At 51.4% G+C, this 21,303-nt stretch overlaps 1 protein-coding gene across 2 annotated transcripts in view; it reads right to left on the bottom strand.

Annotated features, from left to right (window-relative positions):
* Positions 1 to 4,561: 4,561 nt before the first annotated feature.
* Positions 4,562 to 21,303, bottom strand: part of LOC148777528 (liprin-alpha-1-like) — a 43,646-nt gene continuing 26,904 nt past the window's right edge. Inside the window, exons 6-12 of one of the 2 annotated variants that reach the window (XM_088836800.1) lie at positions 21,082 to 21,228; positions 16,959 to 17,090; positions 15,248 to 15,471; positions 13,318 to 13,528; positions 8,956 to 9,095; positions 7,940 to 8,109; positions 4,562 to 6,630 (exon numbers count right to left, since the gene is read on the bottom strand). In XM_088836800.1, coding sequence (XP_088692926.1) covers positions 7,983 to 8,109; positions 8,956 to 9,095; positions 13,318 to 13,528; positions 15,248 to 15,471; positions 16,959 to 17,090; positions 21,082 to 21,228 — 981 coding nt within the window. In that variant the 3' untranslated portion in view covers positions 4,562 to 6,630; positions 7,940 to 7,982. The remainder of the gene's footprint in view (positions 6,631 to 7,939; positions 8,110 to 8,955; positions 9,096 to 13,317; positions 13,529 to 15,247; positions 15,472 to 16,958; positions 17,091 to 21,081; positions 21,229 to 21,303) is intronic. The other variant, XM_088836801.1, reaches the window with a different exon arrangement.

Raw genomic sequence — 21,303 nt, forward strand, 5'->3', positions numbered from 1 at the left:
TCCTGCTTAAGTTGTTTTCTACATTAATAAACAAAGAATTCTATTTTTTATTATTTTATTTCTATTTGGCTGTGCTGGATTTTCATTGCCGTGAGGGCTTTTTTTCTCTAGTTGCACAGGCGGGAGCTGCCCTCAAGGTGCAGTGCACAGGCTTCTCATTGCGGTGGCTTCCCTTGTTGTGGAGCACAGGCCCTAGGGCGTGCGGGCTTCAATAGTTGTGGCACGTGGGCTCAGTAGTTGTGGCTCCTGGGCTGTAGGGCACAGGCTCAGTAGTTGTGGCGCAAAGGCTTAGTAGTCACACAGCATGTGGGATCTTCCTGGACCAGGGATCGAACCCGTGTTTCCTGCATTGGCAGGTGGATTCTTAACCACTGAGCCACCAGGGAAGCCCCGAAGAATTTTACATGTCACAGAGGTAGAAATGAATGGAAAGGTGGCGGGGGTGGGGTGGGGGGGGGCGGCAGGGGGTGGAGAAAGGGAAGGAGTGACGGAGGGAGTGAGGTGAAAGGACCGACCAGTACTGCCCACACAAGGACTTCATGAGCTAGGGAGTAAGGTGAGTCCCGGGCCTTGGTGAGTCCCTTCCCTTGGACGGGAAGGAAGGAGAGATGATAAGATAACCCCTCAGCCTTAGCTGCAGGAGAAGTGATTTTAGGGGCAATAGCACACGTACCCCCAACTCTCCTCCGGAATACCACAAATCCTCTAGTTTTGTATCTTTCAACCAAGAACAGTCTCAGGAACAATACTGTCAAACCTCCACTTCCTAGATGAGGAAATGGAGGGCCTCAAAGGGCAGAGGTCTGCCACCATCTCACAAAGAGGACTGGAGCTGAACTGGGGCCAGAGCCCAGATCTAAATTCCTGTCCCCCCATCTTGTCACTGCCCAGAGCTGCCTCTGTCCAGAGTGACTAAGGTGCAGAATTTCCAAATCCCATTTTGAGAAAATTCCCCAAGGGGATTTCCTCGCGAATGCCTCAGGAGGTCCTAAGGTCCCTCTCTCTGTGGCCTGAACACTCTGTGGCCTGAACACTCTGCGGCCAGGGGTGAGTTGGGGGCAGGTTGGAAAAGAAACAGGAGACTGCAGACCCCCAGCCCCAGGCATGGCTGCAACAGGCAAGTGGTCAAGGGGGTCTCAGAACCAGCTCTTAAAAGGGGGCAGAATCCAGACTGCAGTCACAGAGCCCTGTGAGATTCTGAAACTTGTGTTACTTCCTTTGTCAGTCTGTCTGTGAAACTTTGAAAAAGGGGTCTGTGTGCTGGCCTGCAGGGCCAGCCAGGAAAGGGGAAGTGGGGACCAGGTCTCACCCAGTGGCCAGGCTCACAGAACGAGAAATCCAGGGCCTGAGTCTCTGAAATCTGCCACACAGAAGGCAGGAAAGTTCAAGGCAGGCCTGAGTCATTACCGTTTTTTGTGTGCTTTCTGCCTAATAGCGAAATAACACCTGAAATATCTAGCAATGCCTAAAATATCCAGCACAGTGCTGAACAGCTAGTGGAAAATCACCGTCAATTTCCCTCGCCTGCCCCCATGTCTCCTGATGCTGAGCAGAGCTGAATACCTCTCCTGGGCGGGGGTAGGGGCGGGGGCCGAGTATCATAAGGGAGGAAACTCTGGGGCCTGACATTTGGGAGAACAGAGAGAAGGCCTTGCTTTCTTTATGTGCCGGTGCCAGGACTGGCGATGGGCGGTCAACTGGTTGCCTCCTTTCATCCTCTGGGATGTCCCAGGAGCTAGGAGTTTCTGGCCTGTTCCTAGTAAGGAAACTGAAGTGTAGACGAGTTAATAACTCGACCAAAGATATACAGAGTAAATGATCTGTTTGTCCCCGCCTTCGCCAGGCTTTCTCCTAGGGTCTAGGGACAGCGGAAGGGGGCTCAGAAAGTGCTCACAGAGAAAGGGGAAGCCTGCAACAAACACGCAAAGTAAAACCAAGAACAGACTCCCAAGTGTCAGGAGGAGGAGGCCCTGAAATTGCCCCATCCCCCATCCCCAGCAATTTTGGAAGAACCTATCCTTCTGTCCGGGCCTTGATGCCCCACCTCCAGGGCGCCTTGTGGTGGGCTCCTCCAGTACTCCCCCAAACCTGCCCCGAAGCGAAAGGGGTGAGCACACGAGCAAACACACCACCTGTGGTCTCCAGCCGTAGTAAACAAGCAGGGTGCACACAGCCCCTGTCCTGTGTGGTGAAGGAGCCAGCAGAGGGGAGGCTGAGAAGCTGCAGCCCTTCGACCCTGCTGTGGTTGAACCCGGAGAACGGGTGTCATGGTCGGTGCCCTGACAGTGAGATGTACCAGGGGATGGAAAAGGGAAGAGCGGCCCAGAATAGGATGACAGGATGAGCAAACCGCAGCTGGGCCCCCTGGGGCTCCTGAACACAGGGCTTTCTGTGTCCCCGTTTCTTTGATTAACGGCCTTCATTCAGCCTCCATGACATCCCCTGAGTTCCATTGGGCAGATTCAGGCAGTTGTTAATTAGGGAAAGGAGGGGATGAGAGACCAGGGAGAAACAGTGGCAGCTGCTCACGTGGAGTAGCTGTCCCCATGTCGGCGTTTCTGTCATCGAATGTGCCGTTGCTGCTCTAGTGTGACCGCCCGCCCCCGGGTGGCAGGGGTTTGTAGATGGCAGCCGCCAGGCTCGCTCTCCCCGGCTCATCCTCCCTCTAGAAGGTTCCCCAGACCCTCAGTAGGAGTGGGTGCTGCTGCGGGTGTGAGTGTGTCCTCGTGCCCTGTGTGACGTTGCACGGCTAGCCGCACTCTGTGTTTGCACGCTTCCTCCCGCGCTCCTGGGATCGGGCAGCGTGGCGGGAACGCAGAGACTGGATTCCGCTGCAGTCAGGACTTGCTCCTGCTGAGCTTCGGGGTGAGTACTGGCCGGCCTGGTCCCGCGGGGGCACGGAGGCCGCGCCCTGAGAGTGGAGGGTCAGCGGGTCTCCGGAGGTCGGCCGGCGAGAGCCCTCAGCAGCAGAGAACGTGACCTTGGCGCCTGGCTGGCGCCGGACTGGTCAGAGCACGGCCCGAGGCTCCCGCGCGTCTGTGCGCACGGGTGTCCCTCCCACAGCGGCAGTGCTGCTGGCCATGCCCTGCGTGCACGGTCTCGGAGGGAGCAGGGCCCAGGGCGTCAGGGTTCTCGAGGCTGCCCTGCCAGCGTTTCTCACGGAGGTGCACCGGCAGCTGGGGCTTGGCCGCCGCTGAGGGGCCACCCTCCCTTGCAGGTGCTGCTCTGGGCGGTCCTCTGGTGGGGCCGGCCCGGGGGCCCAGCCCTGCTCCAGCCGCTCTGAGGGCAGGAGGCTGTCTGCTCTGTCCTGTTCTCTCAGCTAGAAAGCTGGATTGGGTTTTGGGGATTGTTACCAGCAGCTTTTAGCTATACGTCAGAATAAAGTCTGCCACAGAGTTCTCTCCTTCATCTGCTTGGTCCTCCGTGTTTCTCTGAATTCTCAAAGCCCCTGAAGCCCTGAATGGGGTTGGGGGGGTGTGTCTGGAGGGGCAGGGGCTCGGGCACCAGCCGCCGTCCCAGGACTGACTCGTCTGCGTGTTTCCAGTTTACCCACACTACTTCTACAGGTGATTAGACAGCGTCCAGGATACGACAGAGACTACATTTTCAACTCGATGCAATCTTTAATCTGTTGATACTTGTTATATGGACCCGAAGATATTTTATGACAGGGTTTTTAATTAGTGAAAAGCTCATGGATACCATAGAGAAAATAATTTTAGAATTTCATGTTTCTTATGTTTATGTAAACTTATGACTTCATTTATATAATTACTTACTTGTATATTCAGGCTATAAATATCCTTTCAGATCAATTCGTGTTCTGATACCTGAGTTTAGTCTTTCAAATGAATGTACTGTAGTGCTTGTCTGTATCAATCCTATGAACAAATATAGGGAGTTTGTAAATGATGCATTTATTGTAATTATTCTTGTTTAATTTTTACATGTTAAACCATGAGAGGAGGGCTTTTCCTGCGATTGTAAAATCATCATGACACGGTGTGCATTCTCCTTCCAGAATGTAACCGAGCTCTCCAACAATCACTCTGAAATCAGCAAACTTAATTCCAACCAATGGTTGTTGGATTTTAACGACTGACCTAAACCGTACTTTTTCTGGCAAGAAATGCTTTTTGTCTGCAGCGTGAAGCGATTTAAAAGTACTGGGTGTTAAATGTGAGCTTCTGATGAAATTTGGGCTGAAAGGATGACTAGAAGACGGCTATGAAAATCTCTCCGGTAACCTAGTCTCTGGACTCGGGTCCCTCCTCTCCGGTGAGACTCTTCGGGGACCAATCGTGATGCCCTGAACCTGCTGCGGAGCCATCCAGCTGGACAGCGAAGGTGCCACTTCCCAGACAGACAGTGTAGTGCAGCTCTGACAAAGGCCTTATTTGTATGTAAATCATCTTTTTACATCTGTTTCTAAACATGTTTAAAGAATGGACCTAGGCGTACATTTTTAGATTGCAATGACACAGCCATTCTGGATTGTATAAGTAGCAAATGTAACTTTTACTTTTTCAGCGGCACATTAAAAAAGCCAGCAAGAGATGCGTTCAGATCACGGTGTGATATTTATTATGCAGCTGGATCTCGGTAGACAGAGACAGCATGTCTCTTTACATGTGGGTTCTGCCTTTAATTTACTCGTACAATTCATTCTTACTGTTCTGTTTTCCTATTAATCTTTTGTGAACTTCCTGAATATGTGACAAAGTACGAACAGTCTACTTTTGAACTTTTTTTATTGCAGTATTATTTATTGCTTTCTTTCAATAAAGTACTGAAGCAAAATTTCCCACTGCCAATCAAGAGTGCCGAGGGTAAGCTGTCCTCTCCCTGAGAACAGACCAGAGCTGGTAATGGGAGCCCGTGTCATCACACGGGCGTTCTGTTAGGAGTCGATGGATACAATGGAAAGGCCAGAAGGCGAAGACATAGGTGTCCCCAAAGGACGACCGACGGGGTGTTCATGCCCTTGGCTCCGGAGCCAAGAGGCTCCATCACTTCAGCATCTGCCGGGGACAGGTCTTCTCCCAGCATCAGACCCTAGTCCAGCATCAGGCCATCCCCCAGCATCAGGCCCTAGTCCAGCATCTGACATTCCCCCTGCATCAGACCCTCCCCCAGCATCAGATCCTAGTCCAGCATCAGCCCTTAGTCCAACATCATGCCCTCCCCGAGCATCAGATCCTAGTCCAGCATCATGCCCTCCCCCAGCATCAGACCCTAGTCCAGCATCAGAAGCTCCCCCCCAGCATCAGACTCCCTCCCCCCCTAGCATCAGACCTTCCCTCCCAGCTTCAGGACCTAGTCCAGAATCAGACCTTCTGGGGCATAAGACCCTGCCCCAGCGTCAGGCACTCTCCCAGCATCAGACCTTAGTCCAGCATCAGAGGTTACCCAAAATATCAGGCCCTAGTCCAACATAAACCCTCCCCCAGCATCAGGCCCTATTCCAGTAGCAGGCACTCGCCCAGCAACAGGCCCTCCCCAGCTTCCGACCCTAGTCTTGCATAAGACATTCCCCCCAGCATCAGAAGTTCCCCAAATCAGGCCCTAGTCCAGCATCAGACCTTCCCCCAGAATCAGACCATCCCACAGTGTCAGGCACCCCCCGTCACAGACCCTCCCCCAGCATGAGACCCTAGTCCAGCATCAGGCCCACCCCCACCCTCAGACCCCCCCCAGGCATCAGACCCTTCCCAGTATCAGGCCCTCCACCTCCAGTATGAGGTGTGGCATCCCCACTTTTCTGACACTCCTTAGCACACTCAGGCAGTCCCAGTGCAGCAGGACAATAGCTCTTGCAGGAGGTGCATTTTTACGAATCACCTGCGGAGCAGCAGCAGCTGGGGTTTCTTTCAGGTCAAGGACAGGCGAAGAGGAGGAACTTGTGCAGGAGGCAGTGGTGGCTGAGGGCACGTTCCCCAGCTCTGCATCCTCCCCGAGGGTGGGGGAGGGCCTGATGCTGGACTAGGGGCTTTGCTTTCCTGCTCTCTCACGGGCCCCAGGGCGGTGTCCGTCCAGATTCGCGGTCTCCTTGATGTCTCAAGCCCAAGTCCTGAGTTGCGTCCCAGTCCTGCATGGCAGAGGGCTGGGAACACCCAAGATCAAGCGCTGAAAAGATCCCAGGGGACAGCCGGGCCCCAGAGGGTGGCAGGGCAGGGGATGAGCATGGCCGCCCACAGAGGGCCCCCCAGCAGCACTGGAAGGAGAGCAGTGATGTCTTAGCTCACTCGGGGACGCTGCCCGGCCTAGCGCTCAAGAGATGTTACCGCCGGCAGCTCTGGGGATGCAGGAAGCCTGGTGAGTGACACCACTCCACTTGGGCCGTGTGGGTGGGCACTGCTGACCACGGCCTCGGTCTACATTCTGGTTCTACTGTCCCTCCGAGGGCTGACGGGTTCCTCTTCCGAACGGCACAGGTATTCTCTTTATGTGGGTGAGCGCATCCCTGCTTGTTTCCGTCAGCACTGCTGTCGCTCATCCTGCGTTTCCCTCTTTACAACCTGTGCTTGCTGCTCTTCTGGTTTAACTTAGGAGCAGCCCTTATTTTCTGCATTTCCTAGTTGTCAGCGTTCACTGGGGCTTTCCAGGTGGCACTCGTGGTAAAGATCCTGCCTGCCAATGCAAGAGATAACAAGAGACGTGGGTTCGATCCCTGGGTCAAGAAGATGCCCTGGAGGAGGGCATGACAACCCACTCCAGTATTCTTGCCTGGAGAATCCCCTGGACAGAGGAGCTACTGGGCTACAGTCCCTGGGCTTGCAGAGTGTCGGACACGACTGAAGCAGTTCAGCACACACTCAGGTTTTAGTTCAGTCGCTCAGTTGTGCCCGACTCTTTGCCGCTCCATGGACGGCAGCACTCCAGGCTTTCCTGTCCTTTTCACTATTTCCTGGAGTTTGCTTAAAAGCTCGTCCATTGAATCAGTGATGCCATAGAACCATCTCATTCCTGCTGCATCCACCGGAGAGGTGGCTGGGGTTCGGCAAAGTGCCCGGTCCCGCTGCGTGGGTGTGAACCTGCCTCACCACTCCCTAACCGCGGGGCCTTGTCTCCTCTGTAAATCGGGAGGTGGCAGCCCCTGCTTGGTGAGGGGCACGCGCAGCATCTGGTACACAGTCAATGCAGCATCCCTCGCAGTGCTGTATTTCTGAATAACAGGGAGAGATGTAATAACCTGCTCCTTTTCCCCTCTTGTCCCTAAACTGTGCTCCAGACCACATCTGCGTTACTTACCCCTGTACATCCCACACCCAGCACAAACAAGACACTCAGCAAATATCTGGCTGGAGAGGCAGGAACACACCCTGTCCTCCAGGAGATGGCGCCGAGCGAGGTGGGGGCCTGGTGATGACACTGTGTGCTGAGGAGCCCCCAGGAGGACCTGGGCGGCTGTGGGGTGGGGCGGGGGCCGTGGGCAGAGCCCCTGACGGGCTCCTGGGGGTGGGGACGGTGGCAGGAAGGAGGGGGCTGTTCCTTGTGGGCTGTCCACAGATTGTACCTCACCCCTCACTGATGAGCACTTAGCCGTTTCCAAACACCTGTCACTGTTCTGGAGGAAACAACCATTGCCCAGCTCCTACTCAAGCAATTTCGGGGAATGTGTTTCTAGCACTCGAGTAGAAACATCCGCTTTATTCATTCCATGCTCCCTTCATCCACCCAGCCAGCCAGCCATCTGTTCATCCATCTATCCACTCACTAATCTATCCACCCATCCACTGATGAATTCATCCATCCATCCACCCAACCACTCATTAACTCATCAGATCATCTCAGACCCACCGAGAAGACAGACGCCTCCTCCGCTCCTGCTCCCAGGAGGACCCCCAGCGTGAGTGACAGGTGCCTCGTGGGGATGACGGGGGAGACGCAGAAGGGACATGCCTGCAGGCCCCCTAACTCCGAACGGTGAAGCACCCACCTGGTCCGAATGCCTCCTTGCTGGGGTGTCCAGGCCGGCCCTTTTACTTCTTTTGAAATATGCGGCTGATGGAGTACCTGATGCTTTTGTTTTTTGCTGCTTTGTGTGGCGAGTCCTGGCTGCTGCTGCTGCTGGGGTTGCTCCCGGGGCTGTCCTGGGAGCCTGTCGAGCTTCAGGGAGAGAAAACGACCGTTATCCAGCAGCCTCGTGCAAACATACACCCGTCCACAGGACCTACTGATAGAACGGGACACCCAGCAACCTCCGCGCCTCAACCTCACAGCAGACCGTGGAGTCTCCTTCACCAAGCACACTCCACACGAGCAATGCAGGCTCCCGGCCACAGACAACCACCCCGGGAAAGCTGCGATTCCCTGCCTCTAGCTCTCGCCCAAGGAGGGCTTGACTCCAGGCCAGCTGGTGCAGAGGGCGCTCCAACTTTCCCTCAGGGTCGCTGCTCGGCAGGTGACGACACTCCCAGGGAAGGCGAGCTCCCCCGCTCTGGGCAGTCCCCCTGCCTCCCGCATGGTGACTGCCCCTGGCAGTGGCAGGAGAGCGACGGTCACCGTGAAGGGCTGCTGGTCAGGTGACCACACGTGCCCTCCATCGAGTGCTGCCTGGCTCAGGACGGGAGTTCAGCAGGTGGTCGTCTGAATGAGGACAGTGTCAGTCACGGGAGTGGACAGAGTCTCCTGAGAGGAGACCCTTGAGGAAAAGGGAGGGACCCTCAAGAGTGAACCCGAGAGGCAAGGGGCCGCCACCGGCAGGAACGCGCCCCGGGCTGGTCAGACCTCTAGCAAGAGCAGGAGGAAAGCTCCCACAGGAGTCAATCCATCGAGACGGACGTTTCTTAAAATCACTGAGGTCACTGAGCTCTCCTCCCCCAGCACCTGAAGTCCACCACTAAACCCAGGCACCGAACCCAGTGGGATTCATGTAAAATCATCCTTGCAACTCTTTCAAGACAAGAGGCGCAGGGCTCCTGAAACTGATGCCGAGGCGCGCAGGCCCCTTACTTGCAGGCGTCCCTGATGGCCTCGTGGCTGGCTGTGCGCAGCGACCCCGTGTGCAGCCGGTCCAGCCGAAGGGACCGCGGCGAGGCAGGGGTCGAGGTTTTGCCTTCGATGCCTCCTACCTCTTCCCGGATAGCTGGCGGCTGAGGGATTGAGGTAAGTGTAAAATTGGGTAACAAAAGACTGTCGTAAAAGGCAATCTCACAGGCTTTACATTATAACCAGAAACTTACTTGAAAATCTATTAGCTATGCTTTCCCCCAAGTACAAAATAAACCCTTGTTATAGCTTAATGCCATCTTAAAGGACTGTCTTTTTCAAGAGAGGCAGGGCTGTGGGGCAGCGAGAGCACCCGACTGAGTGCAGAGACCCCCGACCAGAGCCTCCCTGCAGCCGGGCTCTGCCCTCCCTGGAATCCAACAACCAGATGGCCCTGCCGGGCAGGAGGGCAGAGCGATGCCAGCACCGTGAACCCTGCATGGCATGAACTGCCCTGATGAAAGGACTGTGCTCATTGCCAGACGCTGCTCAGAAGCACCAGTTTCGAGAGTAAGAAACCTCTCAGCAAAGCCGTCCAGACCTTTCTGTTTGAAGGAGGAAAGGACACCGCTTGTGCCACCACCCAAGAGCATTTGTAGTGATGATGCAGGTTACTGGAACCCATCACGACCAGAGAAACACAGAAAAGGTACCTAACCCCTCCATGCGAACACCATGGGTCTGGCTTGTATTTCTCGGGAACACACAGACTGGGGGCTACACCCTGAAGTGCTTACACACAGTTCGAGTGTAATTTGCTCACTGTGGGTTCCATAAAGCACCCCTAGGTCTCACTAAGAGATGATCTTGTATCAACCTAGAGCAGTGGAATGGGGAGGGAGATTTGAGTTAGGTTCAAAAGGGAGAGGACATATGGGTGCCTACGGCTGATCCATGTTAAGGTTTGACAGAGCGGCACACCCAGGCCACCAACCCCAGGGTGACGGCGCTGCCCTGCTGTGCCTAGCAGGAGGGCTCCCGGGCACTGAGCTGCCTGAACCAGAGTGCGGCTGCCCGAGTCCTGCAGGAAGGCCCCAGGAGTGCTCGGTCAGAGGGCTGGGAGCGGGAGAGGGACAAGGAAGGCCAGCCCTCGGGGCACTGGACTCCAACAACAGGGGCTCATCCAAGTGACCCGAGGGGAGCGGCACCGAGCTCCCTCCTGATGCTCCTTCCATCAGGGATGCCGTGATGGACACGAGAGCCTCAGGAGGAAAGCGGGCTGGACGGCACCACGGGTACGCGTCCAGGCTCTGATCAGACCAGTCCGCACCACACTGCTGTGTGTGTGAGCCTGGGCATGGTGCCCAGCCTCTCTCAGCCTCAGTGTCCATGTCTGCTGAATAGGGATAACAGCAGCCTGGACCTCACCTGGGTGTCTGCGGGATGAGATGACAGACTCGCAAAGCACTCGACACGGTGCCCGGCACACAGTCTCCTGCACACTGCTACCCACCGTCAGTAAATTGGCTTCCCGCAAATCTAACATCTATGCCTTTTAAGAAAATCTAACAGTCTTGTCTTTTAAGAAAACACTGAGCATAAATTCCACGGTGGTCCAGAGGTTAGGACTTGGCACTTTCACTGCCGGGACACTGGTCTGATCCCTGGTTGCGGAACTAAGATCCCATAAGCTGTGCAGCATGGCCAAAAGAATAAGTAAAGAAAATTTAAAAAGTAACCAATGATACTATGTCTATTATAAATAAACATGAGATGATTAGAAGGCAAACAAGTGGGAGAAAGGCAAACTGTTACAATTGTCCCAACGAATGACCTATTTCCAACAGAACCATCAGCATGTTTTACGTGGTGGGTGAGTTTCAGTACTTCCATTAAAACGTCAATTATTCACCAGTACATAACCACATAGTGTTCATTCACGTTAAACGATAAGGACTATTTAACACTTCACAGAGAAACAAAGGCATGCTAAAGTTCTAAGGAGTTTACCTTTCAACGATGCTTCCTTAAATCACTAGGCTGATAGATGCATGCAAAGAAATGAAGAGAAACCAGATTTATTGCGACTCTGAAGCTAAAAATTCAAGAATCAGTATAGGCAAAGACAGTAAAGCAAAAAAGACTGCAAACATATAAGTGAGATGAAGATTTAGAGAACATGTAACTGGAAACAGAACATTTTTTTTGACCACAGAAATTAAATAAGCTATTAAAGATTTACTAGAGAAACACTATCAATTATTACTCAGAAGACACAATTCCATTACAACATCATGATTTAATAAAGCACAGCATTCTGTACAATAAAGGGCCTTAACAGTTGTCTATTCTCAGCCAAACTTCTCTATAAGTTAGTTTCTCTCAACAAAAAACATGTTCAACGTTAAATCAGTAATTTAACTGATGAGAAAGTTACCATAATACCTATTTCAACATTGAACAAATCTAACCACCTACTGGACATTAATGTAAAATCCTTACAAAGAATTTGATTTAAAACTTCGCAAAATAAATTCATTAAAGCAGGTTCCCTGTGAAAATATGTAAGAATGAAAGCTAGCATAATAGCAGGTGCAGTCTTTACATTTTATTAGCCATAGAAGATACTTTTTTAAAGTCTAAGAGAGACATTAACTGTGCAAAAGCTGATGAGATTGAGAGTCTTAAATACAAGCACCTACACAGAAAGGATATTGTGTCAAAACTCCATTAAATCTACACTTAAGAGAGTCATTTCTTTATGTAAGGATCATCTCATTTATGAATTACACACGTTATGTAGTTCAGGATCCATCTACATTATGCTTATAACTGCATGCTGCTGCTGCTGCTGCTGCTAAGTCGCTTCAGTCGTGTCCCCTCTGTGCGACCCCATAGATGGCAGCCCACCAGGCTCCCCCGTCCCTGGGATTCTCCAGGCAAGAACACTGGAGTGGGTTGCCATTTCCTTCTCCAGTGCATGGAAATGAAAACGGAAAGTGAAGTCTCTCAGTCGTGTCCGACTCTTCGCGACCCCATGGACTGAAGCCTACCAGGCTCCTCCGTCCATGGGATTTTCCAGGCGAGAGTACTGGAGTGGGGGTGCCATTGCCTTCTCCTGTAACTGCTTAGTGACACGCTAATTCAAACTTACTGCTATGGGGGAAACACACCATTTAATGAGACATGAAGACAAAGCACAAACCCGACTAAGGGGACACACGCTGTGGACCACAGCACCGCTATGACCAGAGCAAGTGGGAGGACGGGGGAGGGGAGACGGATGGGCAAACGACAGCTGATTGACAACGACTGATTGACCGTTGCCTGACTGACAACGACTAAGCAGACAGCAGGATGAGACAGGAAATCAAAACCAATGACGAAAGCAGACACACCGTCAGAGAAGTCCAACAGCAAGGAAAACATACACAGAACTGTTCTTTTACAAATACTCGGAAAGAAATCAAGCATGAAACCACAGAGAAATCGTCAAAGAATTTTAAATTTCAACTACTTAGTCAATGATGCAAATTATAAAAACAGCGTGTCAGAAGACCACAACACGGACTAGTTACCACTTCACATGCCGCTAAAATGATTCACAGTGATTTTAATTATATGCTGACTAACAACATAGCTAACATGAAATGGGTGGTAACGGAAACAGTGATAATGCAAGTGCAGTTACAAAGCAGAGTGTTGTACACGTGATTTCATGGGGTAAAGAGCAATGCACTCACAAAACCTAAGCTAAACATGGAAGCAAGCTGGGACATGTGCTTTAGAGCCACACACTCTGTCAACAAAAGCCCTAGGACGTCATCCTGTTTTTAGACTCGGAAGAGTGAGGAAGCCCGACTTCTTCCCTGGGGCCCCCGGCTTTTAACCCGGTTTCGCACGTAGAGCTGGCCTGAGCGCACGGCCAGGCCCATCAGCAAGCAGACCAGTTGAGATTCTTGGGTTTTCTTCACACCGCATGCCCTGCACCCTGAAGCCAGGCATCCCCAGTGGAAAATGTGCGGCATGGTTTTCACACGCCATGAGAGCTGCCTATGGTAAATTTCACGAAGCTGTCTGCTCCCTGAGAACAGAAACTTCCCTGCAGCTGCTGTGCCCAGCACAGGCCAGGCCCAATGTTACAGAGGCAGGCTCTGGCTGAGTTCACGATGACGTGCTAAGCCAGTGGTCCAGAACTGAACTGAACTGAATTTGTCACGGTGCCATTATGGAATGATTAAAGACTAGGAAGTTTTAAAAATCTTAGACCTCTGAGCATAGCAAATGTACCTGATTTTCTTCTGGGTAAAAAGAGAAAAAACAAACAAACAAAAGAAAACCAGTGTGCTGGGGGAGGGACGCAGCAGGGAGGAGGCAGACACATACCCCAGTCGTGATGCCCAGCTTGTCTACTTCCTGCGGCGGGCTGTGCCGCCTCCTTTGGGGCTTGGAGCGCCCACTGCTGGGCGAGCTGGAGCCGGCATACAGGCTGAGGGAGCTCATCGTTTTACAACGACGGAGGTTGCTTAAGCTCCCCCTGTCCACCCTGCTCTCAGTCTCCTCGGGCGGCTGCTCCGTGTTCTTCTCTTCAATCAACCTAAAATAGAATAAAACCCGTCACCCGCCTTTGTCAGCAGAGGAGTGTGTCTGGACAACACATTCGGGCTGGCATTCTGTGTCACGATTAGCAAATTCCAGGAACAGTTGCTCAATTAACATCTCAGCAAAAAGGTTCAACTTTCCCTCTTTTGAATATTCTCAAACTTAGAATAACTTAGCACTGAGTCTCACAAAGTGGCCCCTGATCATTCACGTTTGATTGCACTTATTTACTCTAACATTCTGACGGGGCCTGGGTGGCGACTCTCTCCCTGTGAGGAGATACCTGAAGTTGACAACCTCTACCTTTTCCCTGCTCTCAGGGCAGAGATGCACGTCAGTGCCTCAAGTCTTTTCCACTGGGAGTCGGGAACTCTGTACAATCAAAACAGCGATTCACGAACAAGCTGGAGTTTCTAAACACAAGTCTGCAGACCAGATGAAGTGCTGAGTTGATCTTTCTTTTTTTTTTGAGGTTGTATATGTACAAACGCATCACTTGATGAGGTTCTCCCCCAGCTTTGTGTGAGTTTCTGGATTCATGTCAATGGGCCGCATTAACCTAGAATTCACGGTTACTGCTCTTCTCCCCTAATGTGTCATGGAAGATGTTATACAGCAGTTTAAATACTCGATTATGCAAATAAAATGATTTTCAAATTAAAATACAAGATTCGTACAGGAACTAAACTCTCCAGTTTCACTTCTACTGATACATCTTGAAAGTTTTTCACTGTTGATAAATTGATGGACAGAAATTACCATTTACATCAAGTCAAGGAAAAATCACTTTTACCTGACAACTTGCTATAAAAATAAGAATATATAACTGTTCCATATTTCCTGCGGGGAAGGGGAAAGACAATCTTTCTGAGCTCGTCTGTGCTCAAACACGGCCTACAAATCAGTCTGTCTATGGCGTCAAAAGTGCAGGCGGCACCACCTGCGTTTGCTGGTTGTGCCGTCCATCCCCTGCCTTTCCCCCAGTCCCCCCACGCTCGGCTGACAGGGACGGGCACCTCGGCCTCAGCTGACGTCACGAGAACAACCTGAGCAGCAGCTCTGCCGGGTCCTGTGCAGGACGTGGACTTGCCGGCTGTACCCAGACCCAAGGCCCCCTGCTCACCACGAGGCGGGCCTTTGGATTCTGTCCCCTTTTGTAAATTGCTATAACTGCCAAGACCGTGTCTAAAGAAAACATCTTAAATCTACTGATGAGAAGAGAAAAACTCAAACACATGTCCTTGGACCACTGTCTTCCCACAAGCCAATCTTCACACTGTATTAAGTTAAAAAGGAAAATGCAGATCTGAGTGGGAATTTGCCAACCCCAAAACCCCAGCTTTTCTGATCCAGGCGGCTTTTCACCAGAACGTGGGAGTCTCTGAGTGACACATGAGGGCGCGCCCTCAGTGCTGCAGGGTGCACGGGCCGCAGGGGACACCGCCTCGGCACCTCACCCAACTTGGGGCTCAGAACTGAGGGGGGGACACCCCACAACGCTTCCCCCCCCCCCCCTGCAGAGTGCTGACACCACACTGTGGACAGAACACCCTGGCTGACTGAGCTCTAGAATCAAGGGCAATCTTGGAACTGAAAATTCTTGAGGCAGACCTGAAGTCAGTTTTCTTACTATGGAACACTCAGACTTCTCTAAGGAGAAGACAGTTCCCCAGAGAAACCGAGTTTCCGGGGAGCCGGCATCAGGCGCACCCACCAGATCTCTTCGTTGATGGCGTCCAGCTGCCCCTGAAGCATCACAGTCGGAGTCTCGGCATCGTCCTGCCCTCTCGGTGACAGCTGAGTGGCCGAGCTGAAGAGGGTGACCCCGTCGCCCTTGCCATCAGACACGCCCTCGTCACTCTCGAACGCCTGGGCCATGTTGGCCAGCACGCTGGCTTGCTGCGCGCGATCCCAGCCCTGTTCCTTCAGGGTCTGCACCTGGGCACGAGAGGACCACGTCTCGTCAGCGACATTCAGGGAAGCTCAAGTCTATCAGGAACTGAACACAATTTTACATGGAAGCCCTGACTGAGGATAAATGGGCCATGCTTAGGAGACACTGGCATCTCTTAAGCGAGCAGTACTGAAGAAACGGGCAGGAGGAGAATTCAGTTCCCATATGGCCTGGTGACACTCAGCTCTTAGCGTGGACAGAAGGCAATCCTATGAGGTTATTCACAAGCGAGGGCTGATGGAGTCAGGGACAGAAAGCAAACATTAAAAAAAATACATCCATGCCCCCATCAGCCAGGCTGAAGGAAAATAAGGAAAAGCAATCCTTCAGCTCCAGAGCCGCTGGGTCCACCTCAGCTGTCATCACTTGTACTGGTTCACCGAGGAGGGCCATCCTCGCAGGTTCCCAGCCCTCCGTTTTCCAGGCTGGTCTGAACTCCCACAGACAGGAGAGAGCAGGGGCAGCCAGCGGACAGGAGGGCCAGCCCCGCCGCAGCTCTCCTCTCGGGGCACAGGCCCTCGGCTGTTCTGGGCGGCGGCCCCTCGCACTGCAAGGGCGGCTCTGTCATCAGAGACGCACGGGAGCGTGCCTGCGGGGCCCCGTGCCGCTCTCCCACTCTCACACCTCACACCCTTCTCTCCGCAAATGTCCCCCCTGCCCCACTGTCACCCAGGTCCTGCCTTCTTTTCCCAGACATGACCTCAAAGCAACTGAGGGGCAGCCTCGAGATGCTGGCTTGCCGGCACCCTGTCCCCCGGGGCCAGTGCCCTCGCCCCCTGTCTTCGTCACGACCCCTCCCCAGGGCAGGGCCACCCCCTTCGCTGGCTCCAGGACCACCTGCCATCATTCCTGCTCCGCTCCAGCGAACCAACTGCCTATTGGTTCACCCCCATTCACCCCCGCGCCTTCAAATCGCACAACGGGAACCAGCAGATTCCTCCTCCAGGGCTCCCTGCAGCGCCTGCTGCGAGTCTCTGAAAGTTCCCTGGGAGCGGCCTCTACTGTCCCCCTCCCTGCCTGGTCTCCAGCTCTCTGCAAGCAGGCAGTGTGCCCCGCCCCGCAGGGCAGCTCCGCGGGGGCTCTCAACCCCTGGACTGCCAGCAAAGCCCCAGAAATAAACTTCTAAGAAAGAAACGAAGGGGTGAGGGTGGACCGAGAACAAAGTTCGAGCACGGCGGCTGCTAACACTGGGGCCATCGGGGGATCCGGCTTACTGATGCTTTCTGTAAGGGTTGTGGGCACACGTCTACGTCTGTTCCTTTACACACTGCCTGTGGATGCTGTCACGCTTATTGACTAGCATGAAATGCTGCTACTCAATTATTCGTAACCAGTAAAGACATTCACTCTGAGGCCCTCTTGGGAACAGTTTTCCAACTCCTGTCCTGGAGCTTTTCCCCACACACAGACCAGGCCGGGATAGGCCCCGCCAGATGTGCCTCTTTGTAAAGGGGCCATGGGGCTGGCTCACCTTATCCTCCAGAGCAGCCATTCTCTCCTTCAGATGAAGCTGAAGCCTCTCATCTGATTCGGACACAGGCTTATCCACGGTATCTGATAAGGGTTTATTGTGTTCTTCTTTCACGTCTTCTCCCTGCCTTGCCTAAAACAGGAAAAACATAAACTCATAAACTTCAAGAGCAAAGTACGGTCCTTCTTTTAAAAGCACCGGGGAGCCGTGATGTGAGCAGCCTGTGCCCTGGTTCCCAAGGCGGTCCCCTCCCACGGCCACCTCTGGTGGGCTCTTGAGCATCACCAGAGCAGACGGACAGGTGCAGAGGGAGGCAGAGACTTCACCTGTCAAAAGTCACTCCCAACGCTTCACTTTGGCTGAGCACCTGGGGGACCTTAATGTCACCAGCCATTACCTGTCAGAGGAGCTCGGAGAGCAAGCAGATTGACACTCAGAAACAAGCAGACTTTAAAGGGGATCGGCTTACACACACGTTGGTAGAGGAAATTCCCAGTATATAAACAGAAGCTTGAGTCTGGTTTAGGGGGTAAAATGAATTCAATTTATAAAGTAAAAGGTGAGAAAATTCATTTGGGGGAAAAAAGCCAGTGGAGATAGACATTCACATATTTTTCTTTACATGCAACATCACTTAAATTCTTTGTAATGATTGCTGTTGTTCAGGCGTGTCTGACTCTTTGTGACCCCATGGACTGCAGCATGCCAGGCTTCCCTGTCCTTCACTATCTCCCAGAAGTTGCTCAAACTCACGTCCATCGGGTCAGTGATGCCATCCAACCGTCTCGTCCTCTGTCGCACCTTCTCTTCCTGCCTTCGATCTTACCTAGCATCAGGGTCTTTTCCAATCTGTCAGTTCTTCGCATCAGGTGGCCAAAGTATTGAACCTTCAGCCTCAGCATCAGTCCTTCCAATGCATATTCAGGACTGATTTCCTTTAGGATTGATCGGTTTGATCTCCATTCAGTCCAGGGGGACTCTCAAGAGTCTTCTCCAACACCTCAGTTCAAAAGCATTGATTCTTTGGTGCTCAGCCTTCTTTACGGTCCAACTCTCACATCCATACATGACTACTGGAAAAACCATAGCTGCAAAGTAATGTCTCTGCTTTTTAATATGCTGTCTAGGTTGGTCATAGCTTTTCTCCCAATGATAATTCATATTCAGTTCAGTTCACTTGCTCAGTCGTGTCTGACTGTGCAGCCCCATGGACTGCAGCATGCCAGGCTTCCCTGTCCATCACCAACTCCCAGAACTTGCTCAAACTCATGTCCATTGAGTTGGTGATGCCATCCAATCATCTCATCCTCTGTCACCCACTCTCTTCCTGCCTTCAATCTTTCCCGGCAACAGGGTCTTTTCCAATATGAAAATTCATATTAAAAAACTGGAAATAATTACCTCAAGCAATTTTTAAATGTAATAACAAAGTTGGCAAGTCTGTGTTTTATAAAATGAGCATCAACCTCATGGTTTAAAAAGCTGTTTTAGGACCTACTGTATATAAAAAAAAAAAAAAATGGAGAGAAGATAAAAGAATGATCTATTTGAGACTGGCCCTGTGTTAGAAATTGCTGAGGCTAATTGCTGGGTCATGGGTATTTATTATACTATATTATAGAAGTGGTATATGATTATACCACTTTTGTGCATGTTTGAAATTTTCCACCTTAAAAAATTAAAAAACAGGTTATTTTCTGTTAAAACAAAGTCGTCTCCAGCAACACAGTTCGAAAGCATCAATTCTTCAGTGCTCAGCCTTCTTTATGGTCCAATTCTCACACCCATACGTAACTACTGGAAAAACGACAGCTTTGACTATATGGACCTTTGTCGCAAAGTGATATCTCTACTTCTCAATATGCTGTCTAGGTTTGTCATAGCTTTCCAAGGAGCAAGCATTTTTAAATCTCATGGCTGTAGTCACCGTCTGCAGTGATTTTTGTGCCCAAGGAAACAAAATCTCTCACAGCTTCCACAGTAAGGCATCGGCATTCAAATATTTTTAAAGCAAAACAAAAGTTTACTTTGAACTGGCTTAGTCATAAACAGCATCCCGAGCTCAACAGCCTCTGAGCAGCTGTTCTGCAAGTAAGGAAGTGCACCCCTGATCGGAAGACATTCAGCTCTCTGCCTAAGCGGGGAGGGCGCCTCACCGTGGGTCTCACCATGGGAGTCAGAACCACTGCTCCCTGGGAGCCCACGTCTGAGGCTCTGCAGTCCAGGCCCAAGAACACAGGCATGCTGGGGACAGTACTGACACGTGAGGCTTTAAAACCCTCAGAAAACAATAGCATATGGTACGTAGTATTTTCTGATCTGCCTTTGGCAGCCACTATTTTGTATATCGTAATGCGCTCCACCTCATACATTTCAATGACTTTCTAGTGCTTTATTTTTGTGGTGGGGCCAATGCCAAAGCCTTTGACTGTGTGGATCACAATAAACTGTGGAAAATTCTGAAAGAGATGGGAATACCAGACCACCTGACCTGCCTCCTGAGAAACCTGTATGCAGGTCAGGAAGCAACAGTTAGAACTGGATATGGAACAACAGACTGGTTCCAAATAGGAAAAGGAGTACGTCAAGGCTGTATATTGTCACCCTGCTTATTTAACTTCTATGCAGAGTACATCATGAGGAACGCTGGGCTGGGAGAAGCACAAGCTGGAATCAAGATTGCCGGGAGAAATATCAATAACCTCAGATATGCAGATGACACCACCCTTATGGCAGAAAGTGAAGAGGAACTCAAAGGCCTCTTGATGAAAGTGAAAGAGGAGAGTGAAAAGGTTGGCTTGAAGCTCAACATTCAGAAAACGAAGATCATGGCATCTGGTCCCATCACTTCATGGGAAATAGATGGGTAAACAGTGGAAACAGTGTCAGACTTTATTTTTGGGGGCTCCAAAATCACTGCAGATGCTGATTGAAGCCAGGAAATTAAAAGCCGCTTACTCCTTGGAAGGAAAGTTATGACCAACCTAGATAGCACATTAAAAAGCAGAGACATTACTTTGCCAACCAAGGTCCGTCTAGTCAAGGCTATGGTTTTTCCCGTGGTCATGTATGGATGTGAGAGTTGGACTGGGAAGAAAGCTGAGCACCGAAGAATTGATGCTTTTGAACTGTGGTGCTGGAGAAGACTCTTGAGAGTCCCTTGGACTGCAAGGAGATCCAACCAGTCCATTCTCAAGGAGATCAGTCCTGGGTGTTCATTGGAAGGACTGATGCTAAAGCTGAAACTCCAATACTCTGGCCACCTCATGCGACGAGCTGACTCACTGGAAAAGAGTCTGATGCTGGGAGGGATTGGGGGTGGGAGGAGACGGGGATGACAGAGAATGAGATGGCTGGATGGCATCACCGACTCGATGGACATGAGTTTGAGTGAACTTCGGGAGTTGGTGATGGACAGGGAGGCCTGGCGTGCTGTGATTCACGGGGTCGCAAAGAGTCGGACACGACTGAGCAACTGAACTGAACTGAATGCGTTCCACCTCATACATTTCAATGACTTCCTAGTGCTTTATTTTTGTGGTGGGGCCAATGATACACTTTGGCACACACCGGCCCGACTCACTTTTTTTGAGAGAAGCCAGATTTGGTTTTCCTGGTTAAGTCCTGATTATCTGAGACCACACGGGAACAGGAGCGAGTAAGGCTCACCAAACCATAGGAAGGACAATCCCTAACCAGACCGGAGCTCTAACCCTGCCTCTTGTCACAGTGACCCAGTTCTCAACAGGCAGCCCGCTGCCCTGAAGTTCCCTGCTGCTCTCTTCTCTTTCAGTAAAAACGCTAACAAGCCAACAGAGTCACGCTCAAGTAAAACAAGGGAGTCAGGAGAGGAATTCCACAAAATGGTTAAACCAAGTCCCACATAATTCAAACCTGGAAGTTGCAGTCACCCCCAATTTTTAAAAAATGTATTTCCTTCCAGTACAGCTGATTTACCATGACGTACATCCACACTTTTGAACGCAATGTTTTAGGGTCATAAGAACTTTACACGGGGACTTGATTTTCAACATGGGAGTCACATGAAAAGGTCTTTCTTTACCTTCCCTCCTCAGTAATGCAATGCTATAAAAGTCAGACACAGTACAGTAAAGGCCATTACCTGTCGATGCATAGAATCCTCATTTGCAATTTCATTTTCAGGTTTATCATTGAAGTCATGCACATAGGCAGCTTCGCGCTGTGCGGCGAGGGAGCGTTTTGCTAGGGTAGTGATTCTCTTTTCCATGTCCTCCGTCTGGGCCATGGCCTACATCGGGCATTGCAGAGGAGAAAAGGTAAGCCGTTATCATGGAACACTCCGATACGCTTAAGAGTAACAAAA

Source organism: Moschus berezovskii, chromosome 6 (genome assembly GCF_049115385.1).
Source record: "Moschus berezovskii isolate FMDL1 chromosome 6, NW_MosBer_1.0, whole genome shotgun sequence".
Lineage (NCBI taxonomy): Eukaryota > Metazoa > Chordata > Mammalia > Artiodactyla > Moschidae > Moschus > Moschus berezovskii.